General features: G+C 36.8%; 1 protein-coding gene across 2 annotated transcripts in view; it reads left to right on the plus strand.

Moving 5' to 3' along the window:
• The window catches only part of ASPSCR1 (ASPSCR1 tether for SLC2A4, UBX domain containing), a 153912-nt gene that overhangs the window by 14638 nt on the left and 114259 nt on the right, over nucleotides 1–25015 (plus strand). For both annotated transcript variants that reach the window (XM_012548607.3, XM_031965662.1), the window contains exon 4: nucleotides 4195–4295. In XM_012548607.3, coding sequence (XP_012404061.1) covers nucleotides 4195–4295 — 101 coding nt within the window. The remainder of the gene's footprint in view (nucleotides 1–4194; nucleotides 4296–25015) is intronic.

The raw sequence follows: 25015 nt of genomic DNA on the forward strand, positions 1-25015 counted from the left end.
ACTGGTCCTTTTTGATGCTGTGCTTTTTTTCTCTCATTCTTAATGGAATGCTTTACTCCCCACTCCCTCTGTGGTAGTCATTCTTGTTGTCCTATTCTACTTCCTCTGTGCTGCTGCTGTGGGATTCCATTGGCATATAATGGTTATGCAGTGCTAGTGCTAAGGGGTTATCTGCCTCACCATTGGCAGAACTACTGTGCTGGTGTTTTGGGGTTGTGTCCCTCAGCAGACTTTTGCTCCTGAAGGGCTTCCACATGCTTTTGTCTGTCATTCCCTGAGCAAATCTCCATAGCCATAGACCTATGGCATGGGAAGAAGGGAGGGGAATGGAGTGTGGGGCTGGGTTTTGTTGCAAATCCCTATTGTGTATCATCCTTAAGAAGTACTGAGTGAAGTGAGAGTCAATCTATAGTTTTTTTAAAACTTTCTTTGGGCTTCTGGGTGTTTTAGATCATGGAGACAGCTAAAGTTTTAGAGAGTTCTGAAAGATTGTGATATCAGAAAAAATGTCCATCACAATTGTTTCTTGCTTATGTCACTCAGAAGTCACTGAAACTTCTACTAAGTTGCAAGTTTCATCAAGAGACAATCTTTTACATTAAACTGCTTTTTACCTTACTAGATTATGTGACTACCTCTGCTGGTTGTATCTAGGAAAAGCTTAAAGAAGAAAAGACTTAGGGAAGGAATACTATACTTTTCTGGTTCTCCTGTTTTCTTAAGTGTTCTTTCTTTTTTTTGATTAGTCTTCTTATTTCTTACGGCTATTCTTTAGGGATGAGTTCTTGGATCTCTTCTTATCCTTGTGATTCTTTCCCTTCAAGAATTCATCAATTTTACCTATTTCAATTATTACTTGAGTACTTCCAAATCTTGTTTCTCTACTCTTGCTCATTTATCTGAGATCTTGTATCTTAATTCTTGGACATCTTCAATAGCCCATTGTCACCATTAAATTGCTGTATTTAAAAATTGAACTCATCATCACCTTAGCCTTAGGTTGATTCCTTTTCCTAGTCTATTTCTACCACTGGTACTTTATTTCTCGTGATCCTCCCATCCTCTTCCTCCCTGTCCCTTGTTTAACCTTGTAGGTCTTATTTAACTTGTATCTTCTTAACTTTGTATAGCTAGATATTAAGTTTCTTTTATAGCTTCTCTTTGATAAGTTTTTCTTTTTTTCTTACTGCAGACAGATCTAAGGTATTAGTACTTCCCAGCTGGATTTCAATAATACCTCTAGATTTCCTCCAATTTTTCCCATTTCTTGTCTCTCCTACTAAGGATGTTAGGTTGGTAGGATGTTAGTAGTTTGCTGATTTGGATTATTTGGATAGAAAAGTCAGTACTAGTTTGAACAGTGTTGTTATTTGTAAAAACAAATACTTTTATTTAAGTTATCATTTCTGTTTCAGAGAAGAATTTAGGGCTTTGAGCTGTATGAGTAGAACTCAACAATGCTAGTTCAAAGAGAACTGGTGCTGTGAAATGACTCAGGGATAAAGAATGTCCAGAAATTTGGGGGCAGAAAAGGGGAAATGAAGGTTGTTTTTATACTCCAAACTTGCTGTATGGGATAAATATTTTTGATACATCTGTGATTTCATGACTAATTTAGAAAGAAAAATATTGCTAAGGAAAATTCTCATGGAACTTCTTTTTACATTTTGTGGAACACAATTTGAGAAATGCTGCTTTAAAATATGGGACCTATTAGAAATGAAATTATGTAGCTTGGAGATTGATTATTAAAAGAGGGTTAGGTTGAGTAGAAAGGGATAGTGAAAAGGATCCCTATACAGAATACAGCAATTAGGCTAGGACTGAAGAAGCAGGCTCTAGAAGTGAAAATGGTCTGTTCAGAGTTTTTATAGAAATATCTGGATTACAACCATTCTGGAGAGCAATCTGGAATTATGCCCCTAAAGTTATCAAACTGTGCATACTCTTTGATCCAGCAGTGCTACTACTGGGCTTATACCCCAAAGAGATACTAAAGAAGGGAAAGGGGCCTGTATGTGCCAAAATATTTGTATAAATAAAATATATGTATAAATAAAATATTTGTGGCAGCCCTGTTTGTAGTGGCTAGAAACTAGAAAATGAATGGATGCCCATCAATTGGGTAAATTGTGGTATATGAATGTTATGGAATATTATTGACCCTGTAAGAAATGACCAACAGGATGATTTCAGAAAGGCCTGGAGAGACTTACACGAACTGATGCTGAGTGAAATGAGCAGGACCAGGAGATCATTATATACTTCAACAACAATACTATATGATGACCAGTTCTGATGGACCTGGCCATCCTCAGCAACGAGATCAACCAAATCATTTCTAATGGAGCAGTAATGAACTGAACTAGCTATACCCAGAAAAAGAACTCTGGGAGATGACTAAAAACCATTACATTGAATTCCCAATCCCTATATTTATGCACACCTGCATTTTTGATTTCCTTCACAAGCTAATTGTACAATATTTCAGAGTCTGATTCTTTTTGTACAGCAAAATAACGTTTTGGTCATGTATACTTATTGTGTATCTAATTTATATTTTAATATATTTAACATCTACTGGTCATCCTGCCATCTAGGGGAGGGGGTGGGGGGGTAAGAGGTGAAAAATTGGAACAAGAGGTTTGGCAATTGTTAATGCTGTAAAGTTACCCATGCATATATCCTGCAAATAAAAGGCTATTAAATTAAAAAAAAAAAAAAAAGGAATATTATTGACCAGCAGGATTAATACAAAAAGACTTAGAGAGACTTACATGAACTGATGGTAAGTGAAATGAGCAGAAGCAAGAGATCATTATATACTTCAACAACTATACTGTATGAGGATGTATTCTGACGGAAGTGGATTTCTTTGACAAAGAGAAGATCTAACTCAGTTTCAATTAATCAATGATGGACAGAAGCAGCTACACCCAAAGAAAGAACAGTGGGAAATGAATGTAAACTGCATTTTTGTTTTTCCTCTCGGGTTATTTATACCTTCTGAATCCAATTCTCCCTGAGCAACAAGAGAACTGTTTGGTTCTGCACACATATATTGTATCTAGGATATACTGTGACATATTTAACATGTATAGGACTGCTTGCCATCTGGGGGAGGGGGTGGAGGAAGGGAGGGGAAAAATCAGAACAGAAGTGAGTGCAAGGGATAATGTTGTAAAAAAATACCCTGGCATGGGTTCTGTCAATAAAAAGTTACAATTATTAAGAAAATAAAAAGAAAAAAAAGAAATATCTGGATTATAGGAGGATATCAAGAAAATATCAGGGGGAGGAATTTTTGTAATTTTTAAACTAGTTGTATTCCTGATGCTATATAAGCCTGTTAACAGTGTGAGAAAAAGATATTTCAAAGTTTGGGAGTTTTGTTTGAGCAAGGCTTTGATCCCAGAAGGGAATCTGAAAACTTGGAATAAGATTGATCATAAAATTGGGGAAAAGAAATTTATTGTACAATGCTGAATTAGTGTCTTCTAAATTAATAATTAAACTTTTAGGAACAGCTAGGTGGTGCAGTGGATAGAGCATCTGCCCTGAAGACAGGAGGGTCTGACTTTAAATCTGGTTTCAGACACTTAACACCTCCTGGCTGTGTGAACCTGGGCAAGTCACTTAACTCCAATTGCCTCAGCAACCCTCCCCCCCCCCAAAAAAAAACCAACAAAAAAAACCCCAAAACAAAAAGAATTAATTAAACTCCTAGTAGAGTAGAAATTTATTATGAGCAGGGACCATCTCATCATTTGTTTTTAATACTCTGGGAGATTTGAGTGTTATTCTCCATTTACTCATTTGCAAAGTTGAATGGTCAGTCTTATGGGATTTGTCAGTAGGACTTAGGAAAAAAGTAGTTTCGTTCTTTCCCCAGTGCCCATTCTGAAGTAGGAGCATACTTGAAAACATGGAATTGAAATCTAGATGACTCCTAGACTGGTGATTTTTCTGTATCTGTTATCAGTTGTCAAAGAGGAAGAAACTTTTCTCCAAAATACTTTTTGTTCCCAATGTTTCATATAAATCCCAAATTATGTTTTGAGGGAAGGTCATTAGATAGCATTTTTTTCTTTGCACCTTTGCAATTAGGTTGTTTGGTTTAGGGTTTGAGGATTAAAAAAAAAGCTGTCATTTTTGTTAATAATGGATCTAATTTTATGCTCTCTTTTCCCATAGGTTCGGATTGCGTTGCAATTGGATGATGGCACTAGGTTACAAGATACATTTTGTTCTCGACAGACACTCTGGGAGATTCTTGTTCATTTTGTACAAACCAAGTAAGATATAAAGTGAACATTTGACACCCTTTCTTAAGGGGTTAAGAGATCCTTAATTCTCTCTTTAATTATTGCCAGAACTATGATTGTAAATCAAGAGAATTGGCTTATTCCAAATGAATTGGGTTAGGTTTTTGGGATTTTTCTGGCTTTTGGTTCTCTGGGATTATTTTTTGAGAAAACTGACTTTAAGATTAACTTAGTTGGGATTGGAATGGTGGTTTAGCAGTTCTCTATAGGAAGGTTGGAATAAAGTCCTTCATTAAGTTTCCTTTTCACAGTTGTGGTCCTTAATTTTGGATACTGGTGAAGAAAGTATATTTAATTCTCTTTGAAGATTCTGGAAGCCATGCAAAAGAGTCAGTGGACCTTTAGGGGGAAAATAAGATGTTTGGGCTGATTTTCTCCCAGAAAGTGATATAATACTTTGGTAATTCTTAAATGGAAGAGAAACCAAGATAGTAATTCCTTGATTAATAAACCCTCTGGGAAAGAACCTATTTTATAACAGAGTTGGCTATATTTTATAAAAAACAAACCAAAGCTTTCTTCCTCCAAAGCTTCATATTTATGTGAAATAGTGCTATCCTTTCATCATTTGACTCTGAAGGAATGTTTCTGCTAAGCTTGTGCTTTGTTATGTAGTTCCATCTAACACTTTCAAGTTGGGCAAGACATTACAGCATTATTTATTGAAGGTAAATAGGCAAACATGGCCTACCTTTAGGCATGTGAAATCAGTCTGTGTTTTATATTGCTGGTCTTTATTTCATGCATATTAGGTGTATATTTAAATACGTACATGTCTCCCCTATTAAACTTTTCCGGGGCATAGACTATTTTCACTTTTATCTTTGTATCTGCAGAGTTTAGCACAGTACCAGGCACTTTATAAGGGCCTAATAGATTATATTTAATTATTTATATAATTTTAATAAATATTTTAAATATTTATATAAATATACATTTATATAATAATTTATATTTTATTTAATTAATTTCCTAGGTATCTATTTATTTTATTTAACACAAATTGTTAAGAGCTATCTAGAGTGTCTTGCTTATCAAAAAGATATAAATACTTCATAAAAATGAGAGAACTAACAACTTTAGGGGTTGAGTGAATGATATAAGGAGTTGTACCTCTTCAAAATTTTCTCCTTTAGGGGGCATGTTGGAGCTATGATCAAGTATTTGAAGGCCTGGAGGACAATCACATAGAGAAAGGATTAGATTTACTCTGTTGGCATCACAGGACAGAATTAGGAGCAATTGATAGACATTGAGGGATGAAAAGTTTGGGCAGTTAGTAGCTATTCAAAAGAAGAATATATACTAGCTGTGGAGTATTTGGATTCCTTCTCATCAGAAATCAATTTCATAAACTATTGCAGATGATTAATTGTCTCTAACATTCCTGTTACTTTTAGTTTATCAACCAGTTTCTCCTTGTTGGTCAGGAACAGTTTCAGAATAGCATTTTCTTTTGTTGTTACCGCCATCATTTGGAGGATAAAGTTATTAGAATACTCTAAGAAACTTATGACTTTTCTGCTTTTGCTAGAGTGAATGTTCTAGTAAGTGTCCTTATTTGCTTTAAATCAGGGTTTTTTTTTTTTGTTTTGTTTTTTTGTTTTTTTTTTGCTGAGGAAATTGGGGTTAAATGACTTGCCCAGGGTCCCACAGCTAGGAAGTGTTAAGTGTCTGAGGTCAGATTTGAACTCAGGTCCTCCTGACTTCAGGGCTGATGCTCTATCCACTGCACCAACTAGCTGCCCCATGGTTCTTTTTTTAAACTAGGAGTAATTTTTTTTTAAACTAGGACTAAATAATCCTTTGGAATATTGTTTCTATTTCTTCTAGTCTTATCATGTATTCAGTAATAACCAGAAGTGGATAATAGTCATTAGATTGCTAGTTCTTGTGAGGCTTTTGGTCTTTTCCCAAATACATGTGTTTTCTTGTTTATATTATGATATTAAATAGTTATTTAAGTATTCCTTAACAAAAAGCCACCAGCTACCTGATGTCATCTGTGGATCTGTCTCCTTATTCTGTGGCGCTTCCTTTAGTTTTCCTTTCTCTGTAAAGAACTGTATATGTTTTATGTGTTCAAGTGTTCATTGAGTCTTTTTTTTTATTTTGGTTTTATATTCTTCCACTGTCTTGATACAAAGTGAGAATTATTTGTTTTCTTTTTTTGTTACATCTCTGAAGCATTTCTCTAAAAACCTTCAGTCTCCCTGTTAACCTGGTGAGTAGATGTGTTCCTTCATCCTTTACATTTTATTTTCTGGAATGAAGACTAACTTGCAGTTTTTCATACACAGAAGTTACATGCTATTGGCAAAAGTACAAACATAGCACATTGTTTGAAAGATAAAGCAAAATTGCTTTTGTCTTCTCTCCTTACTTGAAGCAATTTCTAGAGTGTTTTTTCTTCTTTTTGGTAACTCTTGGATAATCATTGGGGCTAACAACTATGGCAAAACACTTGCTTGCAAAATGTGAGAGAGATGCAAACTTAATGGCATCCACCTTCTTTCTGTTTTGCCCCTACTCTCCAGAATCTGCTGTCTTCTTCTTTGGACACAGGTTTCCTGGTCCTACTTAGAGGGTGAGGCTTAATTAAAAAACAAGTGCATGAAATCCATTTACCAGTCTCATGCAAGGTACTCCCTCTGTAGCCTCCTTCACTGATACCATCCTAATTTTAGAAGAGAAGTTGAGCTGATTTGATGGAAGAGACAATCAGCACATTTTTAGTTCAGAGCTTGCTTTGTCTGGTAATAGTATGATCTGATCACACCTAGACAGCAACCTGCACTTAATTAAGATTTTTCAGGCTTACGGAGGTTGGGGTGTTCCATTTGCCTCTCCTTCGCTACACCCTCTGCTTGAAGCTGCAATTTGTCTGAAGTCAATTCAAGAACAAGGCATTTTTTGTAAATGTCAAAGTAATAAACTCTGCTCCAAAGATAATTCCTCTCTGCTTTCTTTGTGGCTTTGGAAGACTGCACTAGTTGAGATGCTAAGGCTGTTGTGAATTGTGCAGGCTATAGTGTGTGCATTTCTTTATCCTCGTTTGGCTAACTTGCCTCTTTAATAATAATAATAATAAATAATGGACATGTATATAGTGTTGTAGAATTTGCAAAGCACTTTCCAACACTGTCTCATTTGATTTTCAAATCAGCCCTGTGAGGTGGGCACTGTTAAATATAATTATCCTCATTTTTACAAGTGGACAAACTCATGTTCATAGTGGTTTAGTGATTTACTCCTGATGAAATACAGATTGGATTTGACTCTAGGCATCTACTGACTATGGGTCCAGGATTCTTTCTAAACCATACTGCCTTACCAGGTATGATTTTTTTTTTTTTGGTCTTTCCTCCAAAATCTTTATGGTTGTTTTATCAGAAAGTAGAGATCATTGGTATTAGTGTCTGTAGATCTCATACAAATAGGCAATGTAAATTTTTTTCCCCTCTCATTCATTTTATATGTTTGAAAATGAATAGAAAATGTGTTATTCTTGGATCTTGGGGTGAGGGCCAGCATAAATGTGTATTGGGGAGGTCCTTTTAGCAACCTATACTTACTTCCGTGTCTTTAGAGGGACAAGTCACTTTTAAAGTTTCAATTTAATGAATTTGTTCTTTGTTCTTTCCCAATTGCCTGGATTCTACCCCAATTCCTGATTTGTCCTGGCCTTTCTAACTTGCTTTCTTTATGGTACCCAGATGAGATGGAAAAGGCAGAATTCTCTTTAGAGGTCAGGTTTTACTGAGATAACAAAGGTTTGGGATTCAGTACATTTGTTCATTGGGTATTTGTTTCCTCTTTCCCTGAAGTCTACATAGTGGTCTAGTATCCTAGTTTGGCTTTACTTGCTTTTCCTTAAAGCAGCCTCCCTTCTTTCAGTTGTAGCAAGAGGAATAAATTCTTTTATTAGACAATATTTCACTGGGGGTGACAGCAAGGAGAAAAGTTCTTGGGAATAAAGGAGCATGGCTAGTTTACTTTTTATATCTATGTAATATCTTTTCAGTTATGTAAAGGCCCTGACCTGGAAACCCATTCATAGGCTGGTATTGTACTTTCTGTGTGAGAGCAGAGCTGACATTATTTTTCAGTCTTATTCAAGTCATGGAGACTATTGTATATCAGCCTCTCCAAGTCATTTTTCCTTCTTTCCAAAGAAAATCAGAACCTGGCTTACTTGCTTCCTTTACTTCTCAACTTATTTCCTTTACTTCTCAACTCTTGCCCTTAGAATTGTTGTTTGCCTTTCTTTTAGAAGAGGACCAATGACATCAGCAGGGTGATGTCTTGACTTGCTATCAAATTGCATTTATTTATTTATTATTTTTTTTAATAGCCTTTTATTTACAGGATATATGCATGGATAACTTTACAGCATTAACAATTGCCAAACCTCTTGTTCCAATTTTTCACCTCTTACCCCCCACCCCCTCCCCCAGATGGCAGGATGACCAGTAGATGTTAAATATATAAAAATATAAATTAGATGCACAATAAGTATACATGACCAAAACGTTATTTTGCTGTACAAAAAGAATCAGACTCTGAAATATTGTACAGTTAGCTTGTGAAGGAAATCAAAAATGCAGGTGTGCATAAATATAGGGATTGGGAATTCAATGTAATGGTTTTTAGTCATCTCCCAGAGTTCTTTTTCTGGGCATAGCTGGTTCAGTTCATTACTGCTCCATTGGAAATGATTTGTTGATCTCGTTGCTGAGGATGGCCTGGTCCATCAGAACTGGTCATCATATAGTATTGTTGTTGAAGTATATAATGATCTCCTGGTCCTGCTCATTTCACTCAGCATCAGTTCGTGTAAGTCTCTCCAGGCCTTTCTGAAATCATCCTGTTGGTCATTTCTTACAGAACAGTAATATTCCATAATATTCATATACCACAATTTATTCAGCCATTCTCCAACTGATGGACATCCATTCAATTTCCAGTTTTTAGCCACTACAAAAAGGGCTGCCACAAACATTCGTGCACATATAGGTCCCTTTCCCTTCTTTATAATCTCTTTGGGATATAATCCCAGTAGTAACACTGCTGGATCAAAGGGTATGCACAGTTTGATAACTTTTATCAAATTGCATTTAAGTGAGACAGAGTGCCCTTATAACTAGGACACTTCTGACTTTCATACTGATGCTTCTTCAAAGTTCCTAATCTCTAAATCTTCTGTCCCCTTAAATTCTGTGACCTACTCCTCCACTCCATTTCAACCACAAAAAGGGATGGTCATACCATGGATCTAACCATTACCCACAAATGGTCCTTTTCCATGACCAAAAGCTCTGACATTCCTTTCTCTAACCATAACCTCCAGTCATTAAATCTTTCCATCTGCCTCACCCTTCCTAAACCTTTTCTGAATTGACCTTGCCTCAATCCAATCCTTCTACCATTCAGTACTTTCATAGGTTATTTATCCATGTTTTGATTTCACTTACTTTCTTTCTTAGTCTTTAATCCTATAGTTAAACGATTCATTTCCTTAGTGTCATCAACTCTTAAATCACTTTATTCTGTCACATACCATCCCTTGTCAAATTATAACCTTCTGTTACTCCTACAGCTACTTCCACAGATGTTGAATAAAGTTGGAGGAATTCATACAACTCAGGTATCTTGTTACAAATTTGTTGTCCATTTTCAACTGGACTGTCACTTCCACAAATAGATCCTTTTACTACCTAATTCATTTTCTAGTTCTTATTTCATTCCCCACAGTAGTTGTTCCAAATCTTCCCTTCCACTACCCTTCCTCCCTATCCCCCAAGATTCCCATATCTCTTCTTCACCTCTCCCTCTCAGCTTTGGACTTCACCTCCTACTTTGTTGAGAAATTTGTGGCCATCTGCTGTGAATACAGAATAAATTGGGGGCAATCTCAGAAGAAAGGCATTAAGATTAAAAACTGAGAAAGCTTCTTATAGAAGGTAGAACTGTAGATAGGATCTGAGGGAAACCAGAAGTGCTAGAAGACAAGAGAAAAGGAGGTAAAGCATGTCATCTCCCATTCTCTCCTGTTTTACTCAAGTCTCTTGATGAAGACCCTTTTTCCTGAGTTCATTGCCTCTATGTGTGCCCTTCTATTCCCTTCTGTTTTCTTCAGCAGATGGCTCACTTGTTTATACCTTCTCTAATCTTCAACCTTTCCACATCTACTAGGTTTTTTCCTATCACCTTCAAATGGGTCCATTTCCTCATCTTTAAAAAAAAAACCTTTACTAGACCTCACTATTCACTTATCTCTTTGCAGATGGGTTTCAGATCTACTTCTCTAGCCCTGCTCTCTCTCTCTGTTTCCAGGCTTGCATCTCTCCAACTGTCTGTTGGATATATAAAACTGGTTGTCCTATAGACATATTAAACTCACTGTGTCCAAAAACTGAACTCTTTTTGAATCTAGGGCTAGGAAAGAAGAGGAGCTCCTTTTGTCAGCCTATATCCTATTTCTTTACCCTTAGGGATGACAAGTCCCTTTTATAGTTTCAGTTTGTTTTACTTCTTTGTTTTTGCAAACATTCCTTCTTCCTAACTTCCCTGTTCCTGTCAAGGTTGCTGCCATCCTTCCAACTACCCAGACTTGCAACCTAGGTGTCATCTTCAGTTCTTTACCCTCTCTTTCCCTCCATGTGGCCAAGTCCTATAGATTATAACATTCTCTGTTTTATATTCCCTTTTCTTCTCTGACATTATCACCATTTTAGTGCAGGCTCTTATCACCTCATCCTTCAACTAGTCCTGTAGTCCTGTAGACTACTTCCTTGTAGTTTTCCTGCCTCAAATCTTTCTAATTCATTTTCTACTCAGCTGTCATATTGATTTTTCTAAAGAATAGTTCTGATCATATAATATCCTTCCCTCCCCCCAATCAAGAAAACTACAGGGTTTCTTTACAACCTCCAGGATCAAACATAAAATCCTATTTGACTTTTAAAGCCCTTTATAACCTTACTTTCCTCCCTACCCTCAATCTTTCCAGTATTCTTATATCTTGCTCCCCTCCAAGTATTCTGCAATTTAGTGATATTCCCTTTCTTGCTGTTCCTTGTGTGCAACTCTTTTTGATTCTAGCTTTTTCACTAGAAATTTGTCATGCTACCTTTAGCTCCTTTTTTTCTTTTCTTTTAGCATTTCTGTTTTCCCTCAGATTTCAGCTAAAGCCCTACCTTCTGCAAGAAGCCTTCTCAGTCTTTAATCTTAATGCCTTCCTTCTGAAATTGCCCCCAATTTATTCTGTATATATCTTCTTTGTACATAGTTGTTTGCAATTTCTCTCTTCAGTTAGGCTATTGCTTCTTGAGTATTTTTTTTTTTTATCTTCAGCATATCACAGCTTATCAAGTAAGCATAGTATAGTGCCTGACATACAGTAGTTGCTTAGTAAATGGTAGTTGACTGACTGAATATTTATATCTTTTCACTTTCTGTGAAACCAAATCTGGGAAAATGTTATCCATGCTCATGTCCCATTTTCTCTCCTCATGTTTCCGGCCTTATTAAACTAAAACTGCTTTTTCCAAAGTTATCAGTGACCTCTTAAAAAAAAAAATATTGCTATCTTTTATTTTTAGTACCTGTATTTTCCCTTCTATCTCTTTTCTTTTTCCTTCTCAGATAGTCATTTTATACTTTTTCTTTTTTCAGTAACAGAAAGAGGAAAAAAAAAAGAAAAAAAGAAATTTGTAGAAGTGATTAATATATTGAAAAGAAATTCTGAAAATATATTCAGTGTGCACATCTGGGGACCTCTCTCCTCTCTGTAAATGAATGGAGGATTTGGAGATTATCTTCTCTTATCTCTGCTTTGAAACTATGCTTGTTTTCTTTGTAATTTTGCATATTTATTTTGTGTTGTTTTTTCTTTACATTTTAACTGTTGTAATTGTTTTATATCATTTTTTTGGCTTTGTTTAATACACTCTGCATTCAATTTATGTCATCTTTCCATACCTCTCTGTATTCATCATATTTGTTTCTTATGGCACAATAGTATTTCATTATATAACCAGTTTGTTTCCTTTTATTTGTGAATCTGATGGTCTTTTCTTAATCCTTATTGTTCTTGAGCTTTCTGTTACATATGACACTGCTGACCACCTTTTCCCCCTGAATACTCTCTTTTCCTGTGTTTTTATAACACATAAGCACACTTTGCTTACTCTCCATTCATATCCAACTTTAGGATCTCTCTAGGGCTCTTTTTTTCTTCCTATACTTTCTGTCATCAACTCCCGTGGCTTTAATTATCCTCTCTCTCCAGATAATTTACACATCTCATACATCAGCCCCGATCTCTTCCCTGAGCCCTAATTTAAACTAGATGTTTCACAAACTCACTTGATGAGGGGAACTCCAAAACTCTCTTTCTCTCTGTCTCTGACTTTGGGAATGAGCCATGAGATAGAGCATTTGAGAAGCTCCTTCAAGGAGACTTCCTCCTTGAATCCTGCCACTATAAAGACCCTGACCAAGGACAAACAGCTTCATTCTGTTATCTAGGTGGGGCTAGATAACTAGATAACTGGTTGAGTCCTGAGCTGGAAAATTCCAACCGTATTTAGTTAAAGATTTTTCTATTCAATTCCAGCTCAAACTCCACCCACCAGCCCTCATTAGGAGGGGAAAGCAGGCCTCAGCTTATAGCCAAAGGCTTCTATTATAAAAGAGCCAATTTAAAATCCTCTCCTTGCAGAGGACCTAACATGCCATGCCATGCCATGCTATGCCATGCTGTGCCTTTGTCCACTGGAATGATTTCTCTTTCAGCATTACTCTCTCTTTATCCTCACGAAAGACTTTATACCTCTCTGTTGGGATTTCTCTACTAGAAACTTGACTCTTGTCGGGACCTTGTCACTAAGGAATTCAGCCTTTTCATTCATGCTTAGCAAAGGCTGACTTCCAAATGCTGATAATAAACTTCTTTTTATTAGCTTAGCCTTTTGGGTTCATAAATTCCTTTATAAAGGACCTCTATGCCGCCAGAATGGGGTTCCCAAAACTCCCTACCCATAACTCCCTACCCATGCGCCAAATCCCAAGGGGAATTAGGAGAGCCAAACCTTCTCATTTGGTTTCCTGAACCCCGAACTTGCCACTAACCTCATCATCCCTGACCACCAGGAACCCTAATCTCATCATTTACTTCCCTGAATCTAATCTCATCACACTGAATCCAAAAGAGAATTTGTTTTCTTACTCCCAATGCAATCCTTTTTCTCAGCCTTTCTATTTTTGTTGAAGGTACCACCTTCCTTCTGGTCTTCTCCCACTTTTTTGGTAAATTTTTTGCTCATGCTTTTTCCATCATTCAGCAGTTCATTAGATGTCTACCATGTGCTAGACTACTAAGCCAGGTGCTGAGGATCTGAGTATAAAGATTAAAAGAATCTTGCTGGAGGGAAGAAGACGATAAGTATAAGTACATACATTATGTATTTATAATTATATATACACATGTATTTCTATGCAGAATGAATATCAAGTGAAAAATACAAACATATACAAAGTAGTTAAATACAAGATAGCCTGGGAGGGAGGACTCTAGTGCTTGAGACAGTCTAAAAAGACTTCATGAAGAAGTTGGAACTGACTGAGACAGGACATAGACTGCTGCGTGTGTGTGTGTGTGTGTGTGTGTGTGTGTGTGTGTAAAACAGCGTTAAGTCACTTTGGTTGGATAGCAGAATTGCCAAATCTTTCCTTTTTTCTTTTCACAGCATCTTTCTCCTTTGTTCCTTTTTTCCTGCTTAGTTTAACCCCTCATCCTCTTCACTTAAGTTATTGTAATGCCTTCCTGTGTGATGTCCCAGTTTATACTCTATGCAACTGCCAAAATACTTTTCCATAATCGTACATATGACCATGTCTCTCTTCTGTTCAGTATCTTCTATTGATTCTCTTGCTGCTAGGATAAAATATAAACTTTTTAGCTTTTTCAACCTGGCTGGACCCCAAAGAACTTAATCTCAATATCTCTTTGTAGCTTCCTTTTACATCATTACTTGGATATGTCTCATCTTTTGGTTCTGAGCCTTTACTTTATCTAATCCCTGGAATCTATATCCTTCTCACTTTTTCCATATAAAATGCTACTTTTCCTTCAAGACACAGCTTGAATATCACCTTCTATGTGAAGCTCTTCTTAGTTCCCTCAACTGTTAGTGCCCTCCCTCCCTAAGTACTTTGTATTTAACTTCCTGGTATTAAGTTGTACTGTCTTTGTATTCAGTTTACATGTACTTGCCTTCCACATTAAGTAAGACTCCTTATGAGTAGGGATTATTTAATTTTTTATGCTTGTATTCCCAGTGCCTAGCATAAAGTAGGTACTCTATAAATGCTCGTTGATTGATTTATTGAAGGAGTCTTCATCCCACAATTTGGAGATGCTGCCTTTCCTCTTGATGATACATCTGAGTTGGCAGAGAAGAGTGGCTTAAGTCTTGAAGCTGCACCTTTGTCAGTTTCTTTGTTCTGGTGTAGGGAGTGGCTATGGTTTTTGGTTTAACTTGGCTGCAGTTTTGTGTGTCCTAGCTCCAGCTCTGTTAAACCAAAACAGAAGGTCCAAGAGTACAAAAGAGCTTCAAATACCATACCTTACCCTGACTTAATGAGCCTGATTGCCAAGAACTGTACATATGTAATATGATGACCTCTTTAGTTAAAAAGTAGCTTCTGCAAAAGCAAATAGTATCAGGCATTTAACCCATACTAAAAGAATACATTTGTTTGGCTTTGCTAGTAGGTGTTATGTAAACAATAGGTCAACTAATGTAGACTTCAGTTGCTTCTCATAGACAAATCAGTCAGCACATACTTGGCCTTTCCTATGCCCATTGTACTCTCTTTGAAAAGATAAAACAATTGTGTGTGTGTGTGTGTGTGTGTGTGTGTGTGTATGTCTGTGTCTGTGTGTCTTAAGTGGCTTAAATATTCCTATGATATAGTTTCTCATGGTCCGTCTTATATAGCTCTGTTTTGCCATGGGGCTCATGCCTATTAGATATGAACCCTGGTTTTTGGGTTTTCTCCATAAATTATAAGCCTTCTTTCTCCTTGGAGATGTTTAGAAGTTTTTGGGAAAGGTTGTACAGAGGAAGCATTATGGTTCTTCTTAGTGCGTGATGGGAAGTCTCCTAAATCCACTGGAATTTACCCCCGGGTCCCCACTGTCCTCTGAAGGGAGATCTCTGCTAATTGGGATTGTAGAAGGTCTGGAAGCTATTGCAAGCTGCTCCTCCCCTCGGCGTGCTGCAGTCCTCACACACAAGATGTTTACAGGCCCTCTCAGATCCTAACATGAGGGAATCTAATCTGCCTGCCATTTCCCTTTGGAGGAGCCACACATCAAAGCCATTGCTGGGCGTTTGATGTGCTGGACAGCCTCGAAAGGCGCATGTAATGTATTATCACGAAAGAGGGAGGCCAGTGGGCTCAGGGAAGAAAACAAGGCCATTAAAGATCTCTTGTTTGTTTTTCTCTCTCTTTTTTTTCTGTTTGTGATTTGTAGTTCCCAGAGATGGATTGAAGTTCTCTCTCATGGGAAGAATCACAAGAGAGAGAGAGAGAGAGACAGACAGACAGACAGACAGACACACACACAGAATGAATAAGAATGCAATGTTGTTTGGTTTTAAAATGAGTTCCTTCCCAGAAATTCTTGTGTTTCAACCTGAAAGCTCAAGACTTTGACTGGATTTGAAAGTGATATGGTAGGATGACTGTTTTGGGGATAACCACTTTTTTCAATTCATGTGGTATGAAACTCCTGTTAATATAGAGGAGACCTGCAGTCATCATTTTAATTTTTAAACACTTCTCCTTTACTTAGGGATTTTTTTCTTTATGACTTTTAATCTACCTTGACTAGAATTCAACTTGCCTTCTGATATTTAGCTGCTTGACTTCCAAGAGGAGAGTTAGATAGAATTGGTTGGTCTCTGACCAGACTGTCCTGATTTCTCCCTTTGGTCTTGTTTTCTTTTGGTGAAACCTGGGTTCCTGGTGTTTCACAATAGGTGGATCAGACAGATCTTTTGTTCTTTGGTAATGAGGAAGAGCACATACCTCACATTCAGTGAACTCAGAGAAACAATGTTTGACAATACTAATCCTATCACAGCAGGGGTGCTGTCCTTTTGCCCAAGATTTAAATGACTACTTCAGATTCAAAAACCTTATTGTGGTTTGGCCAGCTTCATAAACTAGTAACTTGTTTTCTTCCAGTGGTCCAGATTCCATCTCAGGTCTAGAGCACTTTGTCTTTGAGAGTGGAGACCTAATCGAGAACTTCTGGAAATCCTTCTTTATTGAGTTTGCTTCGATAGATTTGATGGCAATGACTATGAGAAAATATGAAGATAGAATGGCCAAAAGTTGACTAGTTTTGCATAGATCACTTGGCTTAAAGTACAATGGAAATGCCATAAGAATGAATAGCTCTTACTGTCTTCTTCATATTTTAGGAAAGGGGGAATAAATAAAGGAAGTAATAATAGATTCAGGTGGTATAATAGCAGGCTTCTCTTTTAGGGATTAGACTAGTGTTCTGAAATGGTCCCAGGGAAAAGTTTATCCCAGTTGAGACCTCTGCTATCAGTCTAGTATAATTCTTTTTTTTTTTTTTTAAATTGTTATTAAAACTTTTTCTTTACAAAGCATATGCATGGGTAATTTTTCCAACATTGACCAACATAACCTTTTGTTGCAGATTTTCCCCTCTTTCCCCCACCTCTTCCCCTAGCTGGCATATAGTCTAATACATGTTAAATATGTTGAATTACATGTTAGATCCAATATATGTATACATATTTATGCAGTTATCTTGTGCAATAAAAATCAGATCAAGAAGGAAGAAAAAGAAAAACTGAGAAAGAAAACAAAATGCAAGCAAATAGCAACAGAGAGAGTGAGAATGCTGTGTTGTATTCCTATGTTCCCATGGTTCTCTCTCTGGGTATAGATGGCTCTCTTCATCACTGTACAAGTGGAACTGGTTTGAATCATCTCAATGTTGAAGAGAGCCATGTCCATCAAAATTGATCGTCATATAGTCTTGTTGCCATGTATAATGATCTCTTGATCATTTCACTTAGCATCAGTTCATGTAAGTCTCTCCAGGCCTTTCTGAAATCATTCTGTTGGTTGTTTCTTACAGAACAATAATATTCCATAATATTCATATACCATAATTTATTCAGTCATTCTCCAATTGATGGGCATCCACTCAGTTTCCAGTTTCTTGCCACTACAAAGAGGGCTGTCACAAATATTTTTTGCACATATGGGTCTCTTTCCCTCTTTTAGGATTTCTTTGGGATATAATCCCAGTAGAAACACTTCTGGATCAAAGGATAGGCATAGTTTGATAACTTTTTGAGCATAGTTCCAAATTGCTCTCCAGAATGATTGGATTCCAGTATAGTTCTTAATGGATTCTGTATTAATGTAGTGATTATGGAATAAGAGGGTAAATTGAATATGATTAACTAAAGGTTTAATCCCTTTGGATAAGTTGTAGGAAAATCTTCCAACAAGATATATAAGTTCTTTTACCCTTATTTTTATTAGTTGGAATGTATTCTAGAACCCTGGGCGAGAAGAATGTCATCATGAAATTGATGTACTATACTGATGAAATTCTCTAGGCAATTGAATTTTGACATAATTTTCCATAAGCCCTCACTATTTGACAATATCAAAGGCCTTGGTCAGATCTACAAATGTTGTTTGTAGACCTCTATTCTGTTCCTGGAATTTTTCCTGGAATTGTCAGATAGTAAATGCTTATTAACTGTTCGTTGGCCCCCCTTCTTAAGTCATGCAGGCTTTCAGGAAGATGACCTTTTTTCTAGGTAGGATTAGCTTATTAAGGAGAACTCTGAAAAGAATTTTGCCAGCAAGGACTAAGAGAGAGAGAGACCCCTCTCACTGGCAGGTGATTGTCACAGGACAATCCATTCCATTTACCTTGATACAGATGGGTAATAGAGATGTCCTAAGTTATAACTTTTTCTTGTCATATAATCTGAAAAATTTCACTCAGCTTTTATATGAGGAATGGACTCCCTACCTTGTAAATCACAGTTGAAACAGAATCAGCACCCAGTGCTTTACCACATGAAAACAGTCTTTTTTTTTTTTTTTTTTTTTAGTTGTAACACTAAGTCGTTTTTTTATTTTTTTTATTTTTTTATTTAATAGCCTTTTATTTACAGAATATATACATGGGTAACTTTACAGCATTAACAATTGCCAAAGCTCTTGTTCCAATTTTTCACCTCTTACCCCCCCCCCCCCTCCCCTAGATGGCAGGATGACCAGTAGATGTTAAATATATTAAAATATAAATTAGATACACAATAAGTATACATGACCAAAACGTTATTTTGCTGTACAAAAAGAATCAGACTCTGAATTATTGTACAATTAGCTTGTGAAGGAAATCAAAAATGCTTGTGTGCATAAATATAGGGATTGGGAATTCAATGTAATGGTTTTTAGTCATCTCCCAGAGTTCTTTTTCTGGGTATAGCTAGTTCAGTTCATTACTGCTCCATTAGAAATGATTTGGTTGATCTCGTTGCTGAGGATGGCCAGGTCTCAGAACTGGTCATCATCTAGTATTGTTGTTGAAGTATATAATGATCTCCTGGTCCTGCTCATTTCACTCAGCATCAGTTCGTGTAAGTCTCTCCAGGCCTTTCTGAAATCATCCTGTTGGTCATTTCTTACAGAACAGTAATATTTCATAATTTTCATATACCACAATTTATTCAGCCATTCTCCCACTGATGAACATCCATTCAGTTTCCAGTTTCTAGCCACTAATGAAAACAGTCTTAATAGCATTCAAAACCTCTTCTTCAATTGAAACTTCAGCCAGGGAATGATTGGTTTTAACTTGAGGTTGTATTCTAGGCCCTTCACCCAGTACATCTGTTTTTAGGCTAAATTTCTCATTGTTTATTGTCTTTTTCAGTTGTCCTACTAGTTGTTCCCCATGCCTGTCAAATGTCTTCTCAATTTTTCTTCCAAGACCTTGGAAATTGCTTAATAAATTACCCTTTTTATCTCTTTTCCATGTGGCACTTTTTACTTTACACTCAAACTGAACCTATTCTGTCTTGCTTCCTTGCTCCTTTTCCCATGAAACCTAAAGTATAGTTTGGGCAGTAATATTTTGTTTTGGGACAAGGGGAGGGAGGAAGGTATTTTATTGCCTTTCACATAGTAGGTATTCAAAATGTATTTAATGAAATGAATTCTTTGCTTATTGGAAATTTCATTTAAACAATTCCAGATTCTAACTTGTTCTTGCTATTAAGTTCATATTTATATAGTATTTTAAAGTGGAGGCTTGTTATTCGTAAAGGTTTTGGTACAGAATTAAATGAGGGTATTTTTATTTTGGTGTCAGTTTCGAAATTTACATGACCTCATAGGTCCTTGGTGCCACCCCAAAGTAGGCCAATGTCAGACTAGACTATAAATAAAAAAGGGAAAATGTGTCAATACAAGTGGAAAGGTTTGAGTTATTAGCAAGATGGAATTGATGTATTTTGACATATCCTAGAATATTTTCTACACTTAGAGTTATTAATACCAGGAGTAGAACTCAAAATGCTGAGTTTTCTGTGTGCTTTTGAGGTACCCAATGATGTCTTAGGTTATCTTATCATAAATCCTTTATTCTTTATGTCTAGAGAATATCCTTGGTTGAAGGATGTTAGATTAGATTATGCTGGGATCAAAGTAATCTTGTGCCTTGGAATAGTGTTTTGGATTGCCAAGAAATGGTTCATGGAGTCTTAGACTCAGAATGTTAGCACTTGAGGGACGTTAGTGACTGGCTTTTATTTTTGTCAGAATAAAAAAATTGGAGAGTTGAAACTGACCATCTATTTAAACCTCAGACTGATCAAGAATCCATTCTAGAACATACCCATAATTATCTCATGAGCATATACCATGAGATATGCTCATGAGCTAATATACCACTGTTAGTGGCAGCCCATTATAATTTGGGTCAGCTTCAGCTGTTAAGAAGTTTTTCCTTGAATGAATCCTAAATCTGCTTCTCTACATCTTCTGCCTTATTATTTCTAACCTCTCCCTTTGGAATTAAGCAGGAATTCTAATCGCTCATGTGATAGCTCTTTAGTTACTTGAAAAGAGCTACAGAAGACAGCATTTCTGCCCCAAATCTCTTCTTTTTGAGCTAAACGTACTAGTTCCTTCTTTACATCTTTGTGTTTTGATCCTAAAGCCTTTTATCTACTTGATCACCCTTTCCTGGATAAACTTAAATATACTATTAAAATGTAGTGCCCAGCACTGAATGTTGTAGATGTACAGTAGGATTGTACTCTCTCTTTACTCTTGGACACAGTGGTGAGTTTAATTTAGTTTAAAATATTGACTTTTCTTGTTCAGTTGCTTTAGTCATTTCTGCCTCTTTGTGACCCCAAACTTGGAGTTTTCTTGGTAAAGGTACTAGATTGGTTTGCTATTTCTTCCTCCAGCTCATTTTGCAGATGAGGGAGGAACTGAGGCAAACAGGGTTAAGTGACTTTACCAGGGTCACACAGCTATTAAGTGTCTTGAGTCCAGATTTGAACTTGGGAAGATTTCTTTCAGACTCCAGGCCTGGCACTCTATATATTTTACCACTACTTTTCTACTGAGCTACTAGTTTACTAGAATTCTTACAACTTTTTCAGAAGAATTGCTTTCTAGCCACAACTTTCCCCATGTTTGTCCTAGGTACACTTGGGATAGAAACATCATTCCCCTAAAATTTCATATTATTAGGTTTATCCCCCTGTTCTAACCTGTTGTGATAATTTGGACTCTGTCATCTAAGATGTGAAATATTCTTCCTAGCTTTGTGTCATTTGTAAATTTGGCAAGCATGCTCTCCATACCTTTATCATGCTATTGATATGGGGGCAAGCACATAATTCCCTTTAGTGCTTCACTAGAACCCTTTGAACCAATAATAATTACTCTTTTGGTCTAGCCATTCAAGCAGTTCTGAATCTATCTATCTATCTTTAACCCATATCTTTGCCTCACTGCAATATATGTTTATGACAGTGAGAGGAGTGGCAAAGAAAGATTAAGAGGAAAAAGTGTATTAGTATTAATGACATTAGAGATCATTGAATACTTTTAGAATGTCGTTTCATCTTCACGTAGCATAGGACAGCTTTAAGTGACTTAATCTTCTCCTGCACATTACCTCTTCCCTTCTATATTCATAATAATTCTAGTATACAGCCTTCCATCTATTCTCTGTAAAATTTGGTTGGGCTTCTTGTCCAATTGTTTTTTAAATGAGGAAGGTAATTTTCTTTTATTCAATCAGCAACAATAATCTTTGATGTAGAATAAACCTGTTAAGGCTCTGAATTGTTTTTGATTCTTCTCTCATCCCACAGATCTAGGCAGATGCTAAGTCCCATCCATTCTATCTCCATCTGTCTTTTGATTGATACCTTGGAGCTGGGCCCTGCCTCTCATTTCTCTGGGTCAATCTACATTCAGAGGCTCAGTGGAAGCCCTTGTGGCATTTTGGATATGGGGTTTTGGGTTTTATTCTCTCACCCTGTCCTCTCACTCTATCTCCATATAACCCAATAACCTTCTAAGCATTTTTCTTGCCTCCAGTTTATCCCTTCTGCAGTTCTTTCTTCAAGCCAGTGACTTGATGACTTTCCTAAGGTATTTTCAGTGCTGTCTCATTGCTTTCCAAATTGAAAAACTCTGCATTCCCTGTTTTCATCCTGTACTCTCATTTTCATAATTTGCTTAGGTGAATTTCTCCTTCTCATAAATACTAAGTTTCAAATAGGCTGCCCTTCTGCATTTATTTTTGTTAAGACTCCTTCTTTATTTTAAGGTTCATTTCAGATACCTCCTTTCTCTTCTCGGAGTTTTTCCTAATTTGTTTTTTCTCTCTAGATTTTTCATAGGACTTCATCTTGATTTTTCCTATCTGTCTGTCTGTCTGTCTATCTTGCTGGGACAATTGGGGCTAAGTGACTTGCCCAGGGTCACACAGCTAGGCAGTGTTAATTGTCTGAAGTCACATTTGAATTCAGGTCCTCCTGATTTCAGGGCATGTGCTCTATCCACTGTGACATCTAGCTGGGCTGCCTCCTTTCTATTTATTTACCATACATTTAACTTTTGCATTACCTTATTACCATTGCCTTTTAGTTTCTAGTTTCCTTTCAAAACTCAGCTCATATGCTCTCTCTCCAACTGCAAGTATTCCCCTATCTTCTGTTACCTATCTTGTATGTATTTTATGTTTATTTAAATGTATACATATCATTTCCTCCATAGAATATAAATTCTTTGAAGGCAGAGGCTATTTCCCTTTTGTCTTTGTTTTCCTTCAGGCAATTGATTAATAAATATTTATTAAGCTCTTACTGTATGCCATACTGTGCTAAACACTAGGATTGCAAATTAGAAGTTAAAACAATTGTTAAGATGAAGTAAAAGATACAAAGGGGATAAAGAAGGTGACCTTAAAGGGGAATTCACTTGCAGCTGGGGTACTAGGAAAGACCTTCCTAGTACCACAGAAAGACCACCTAGTACCACCATGGAATTTAAGGTGAGTCTTGAGGAAGCTAGTGATTCTGAAAATTGGAGGTGATAATGAAGCACTTTTAGGTTTTGAGTAGATCCATTTCAAAAGCTTGGAAGTACGTTACAATGCTATCTGTATAGAGCTACAAGTACATCAGTATGACTGAATGGGACTGATTGGATGAAGTATTTCTCAGTATTATTGAGTCACATGATCCTTGTTCCCAGAACTGGGACCCTGGAGAGGTCATTTGATCTCTGGAGGGATGAGCTTTGAACCTTGAGATACAGGAAGTTGCAGGAAGTGATGTGACCTGTGAGAGGCAGCCATCATTGGTGACCATTGGTCAAGGATGGTTACATCCTTTTGGTCTATCCAATGAGAAGGTTCCAGTCTTTTGCTTTTAAACTCTGGACAAGCTGGAAGCTGGCCAGGTTCCAGGAGCACATGGCAGAGTTGGGATGGCTTCCAGGTGTGTCTGGGCTTCTCCCTGTAGGGAAAATGCTTTCTCTTTGTACATGGTGATGTCTTTGATTGGTTACTTAGGAAAGGGGTCTCGCACCCGACTTGTCCCACACATGACCATAAAGTATATGGAAGAGCATAGTGTGTAAAAAGACTAAAGAGGGGGGACATCTAGGTGGCGCAGTGGATAGAACACCAGCCCTGAAGTCAGGAGGACCTGAGTTCTAATTTGGCCTCAGATACTTAACACTTTCTAGTTGTGTGACTCTGGGCAAATCAATTAACCCCAATTGCCTCAGCCAAAAAAAAAAAAAAAAGACTTAGAGAGGTACATTGTGAAGAGCTTTAAATGCCAAAGAAAGAAGTTTACATTTGATCCTAAAGGAAATGGAAAGTTTTGTTGAGTGGGAGGATGAGATGGTCAGATATTAGAAAAATCATTTTGGCAGCTATATGAAGACTGGATTGGGGTGGGGAGACATTTGAGACAGGGAAACGAGTCAGAAGGCTTTTGTGGTAATCCAAGTGAGGTGATGAGATAATGGCTATATGATGAGTAATGGCTGTGTCAGTGGATAGAAGGGGTCACCTATAAAAGATGTTAAATACATATAATTACAAGATTTGGCAACTGGATTGTATTGCTTGATTGTATTTACTATTTACTATTTATTGTATTTATGGATTTAGTTAGAATGAAGAGCAAGGGTGATTTTTTTTCCTTTTTTTTTATAATAGCTTTTTATTTTCAAAATACATTCAAAGATAGTTTTCAGTATTCATCCTTTCAAAACCTTGTGTTTCAAATTTTTCTCTCTCCTTTCCCTAGACAACAAGCAAACAACAACAAAAAATGGTGAAAATACTATGTTGTGATCCACATTTGGTTTCCATAGTCCTTTTTATGGATGCAGATGGCTCTCTATCACGTCTGTTGAAATCACCTTAAATCAGTGTATTGCTAAGGGGGGTCAAGACTATCACAGTAGAGCATCACATAATCTTGTTGTTGCTGTGTACAGTGTTGTCTTGGTTGAAGTCATTTCATGTTGCATCAATTCATGTAAATATCTTCAGGCTTTTTTGAAATCATTCTCCTCATCCTTTCTTAAACAGCAATAACATTCCATAACATTCATATCCCATAACTTATGCAGCCGTTCCCCAACTGATGGATATCCACTCATTTTCCAATTCCATTGCAAAAAAGAGCTGCTACAAACATTTTTGCACATGTGGTTCTTTTCCCCTTTTTTATGCTCTCTGGGGTGTAGACCCAGTACACACTCTGCTGGATCAAAGGGTATGCACAGTTTGATAACTCTTTGAGGCCTATTTCCAAATTGCTCTCCAGAATGGTTGGATCAATTCCCAACTGCACCAACAATGTATTAGTGTCCCAGTCTTCCCACATCCCCTCCAGTATTTATTATCTTTTCCTGTCATCTTAGTCAATCTGAAAGGTGTGTAGTGATATCTTTTTTTCATATGACTAGAAATGACTTTAAATTCTTCGTCAGAAAATGGTCTTCTCATATCCTTTGACCATTTATCAACTGAAGAATGACTTGTATTCTTATAAATT

Source organism: Sarcophilus harrisii, chromosome 4, assembly GCF_902635505.1.
Source record: "Sarcophilus harrisii chromosome 4, mSarHar1.11, whole genome shotgun sequence".
Classification (NCBI taxonomy): Eukaryota; Metazoa; Chordata; class Mammalia; order Dasyuromorphia; family Dasyuridae; genus Sarcophilus; species Sarcophilus harrisii.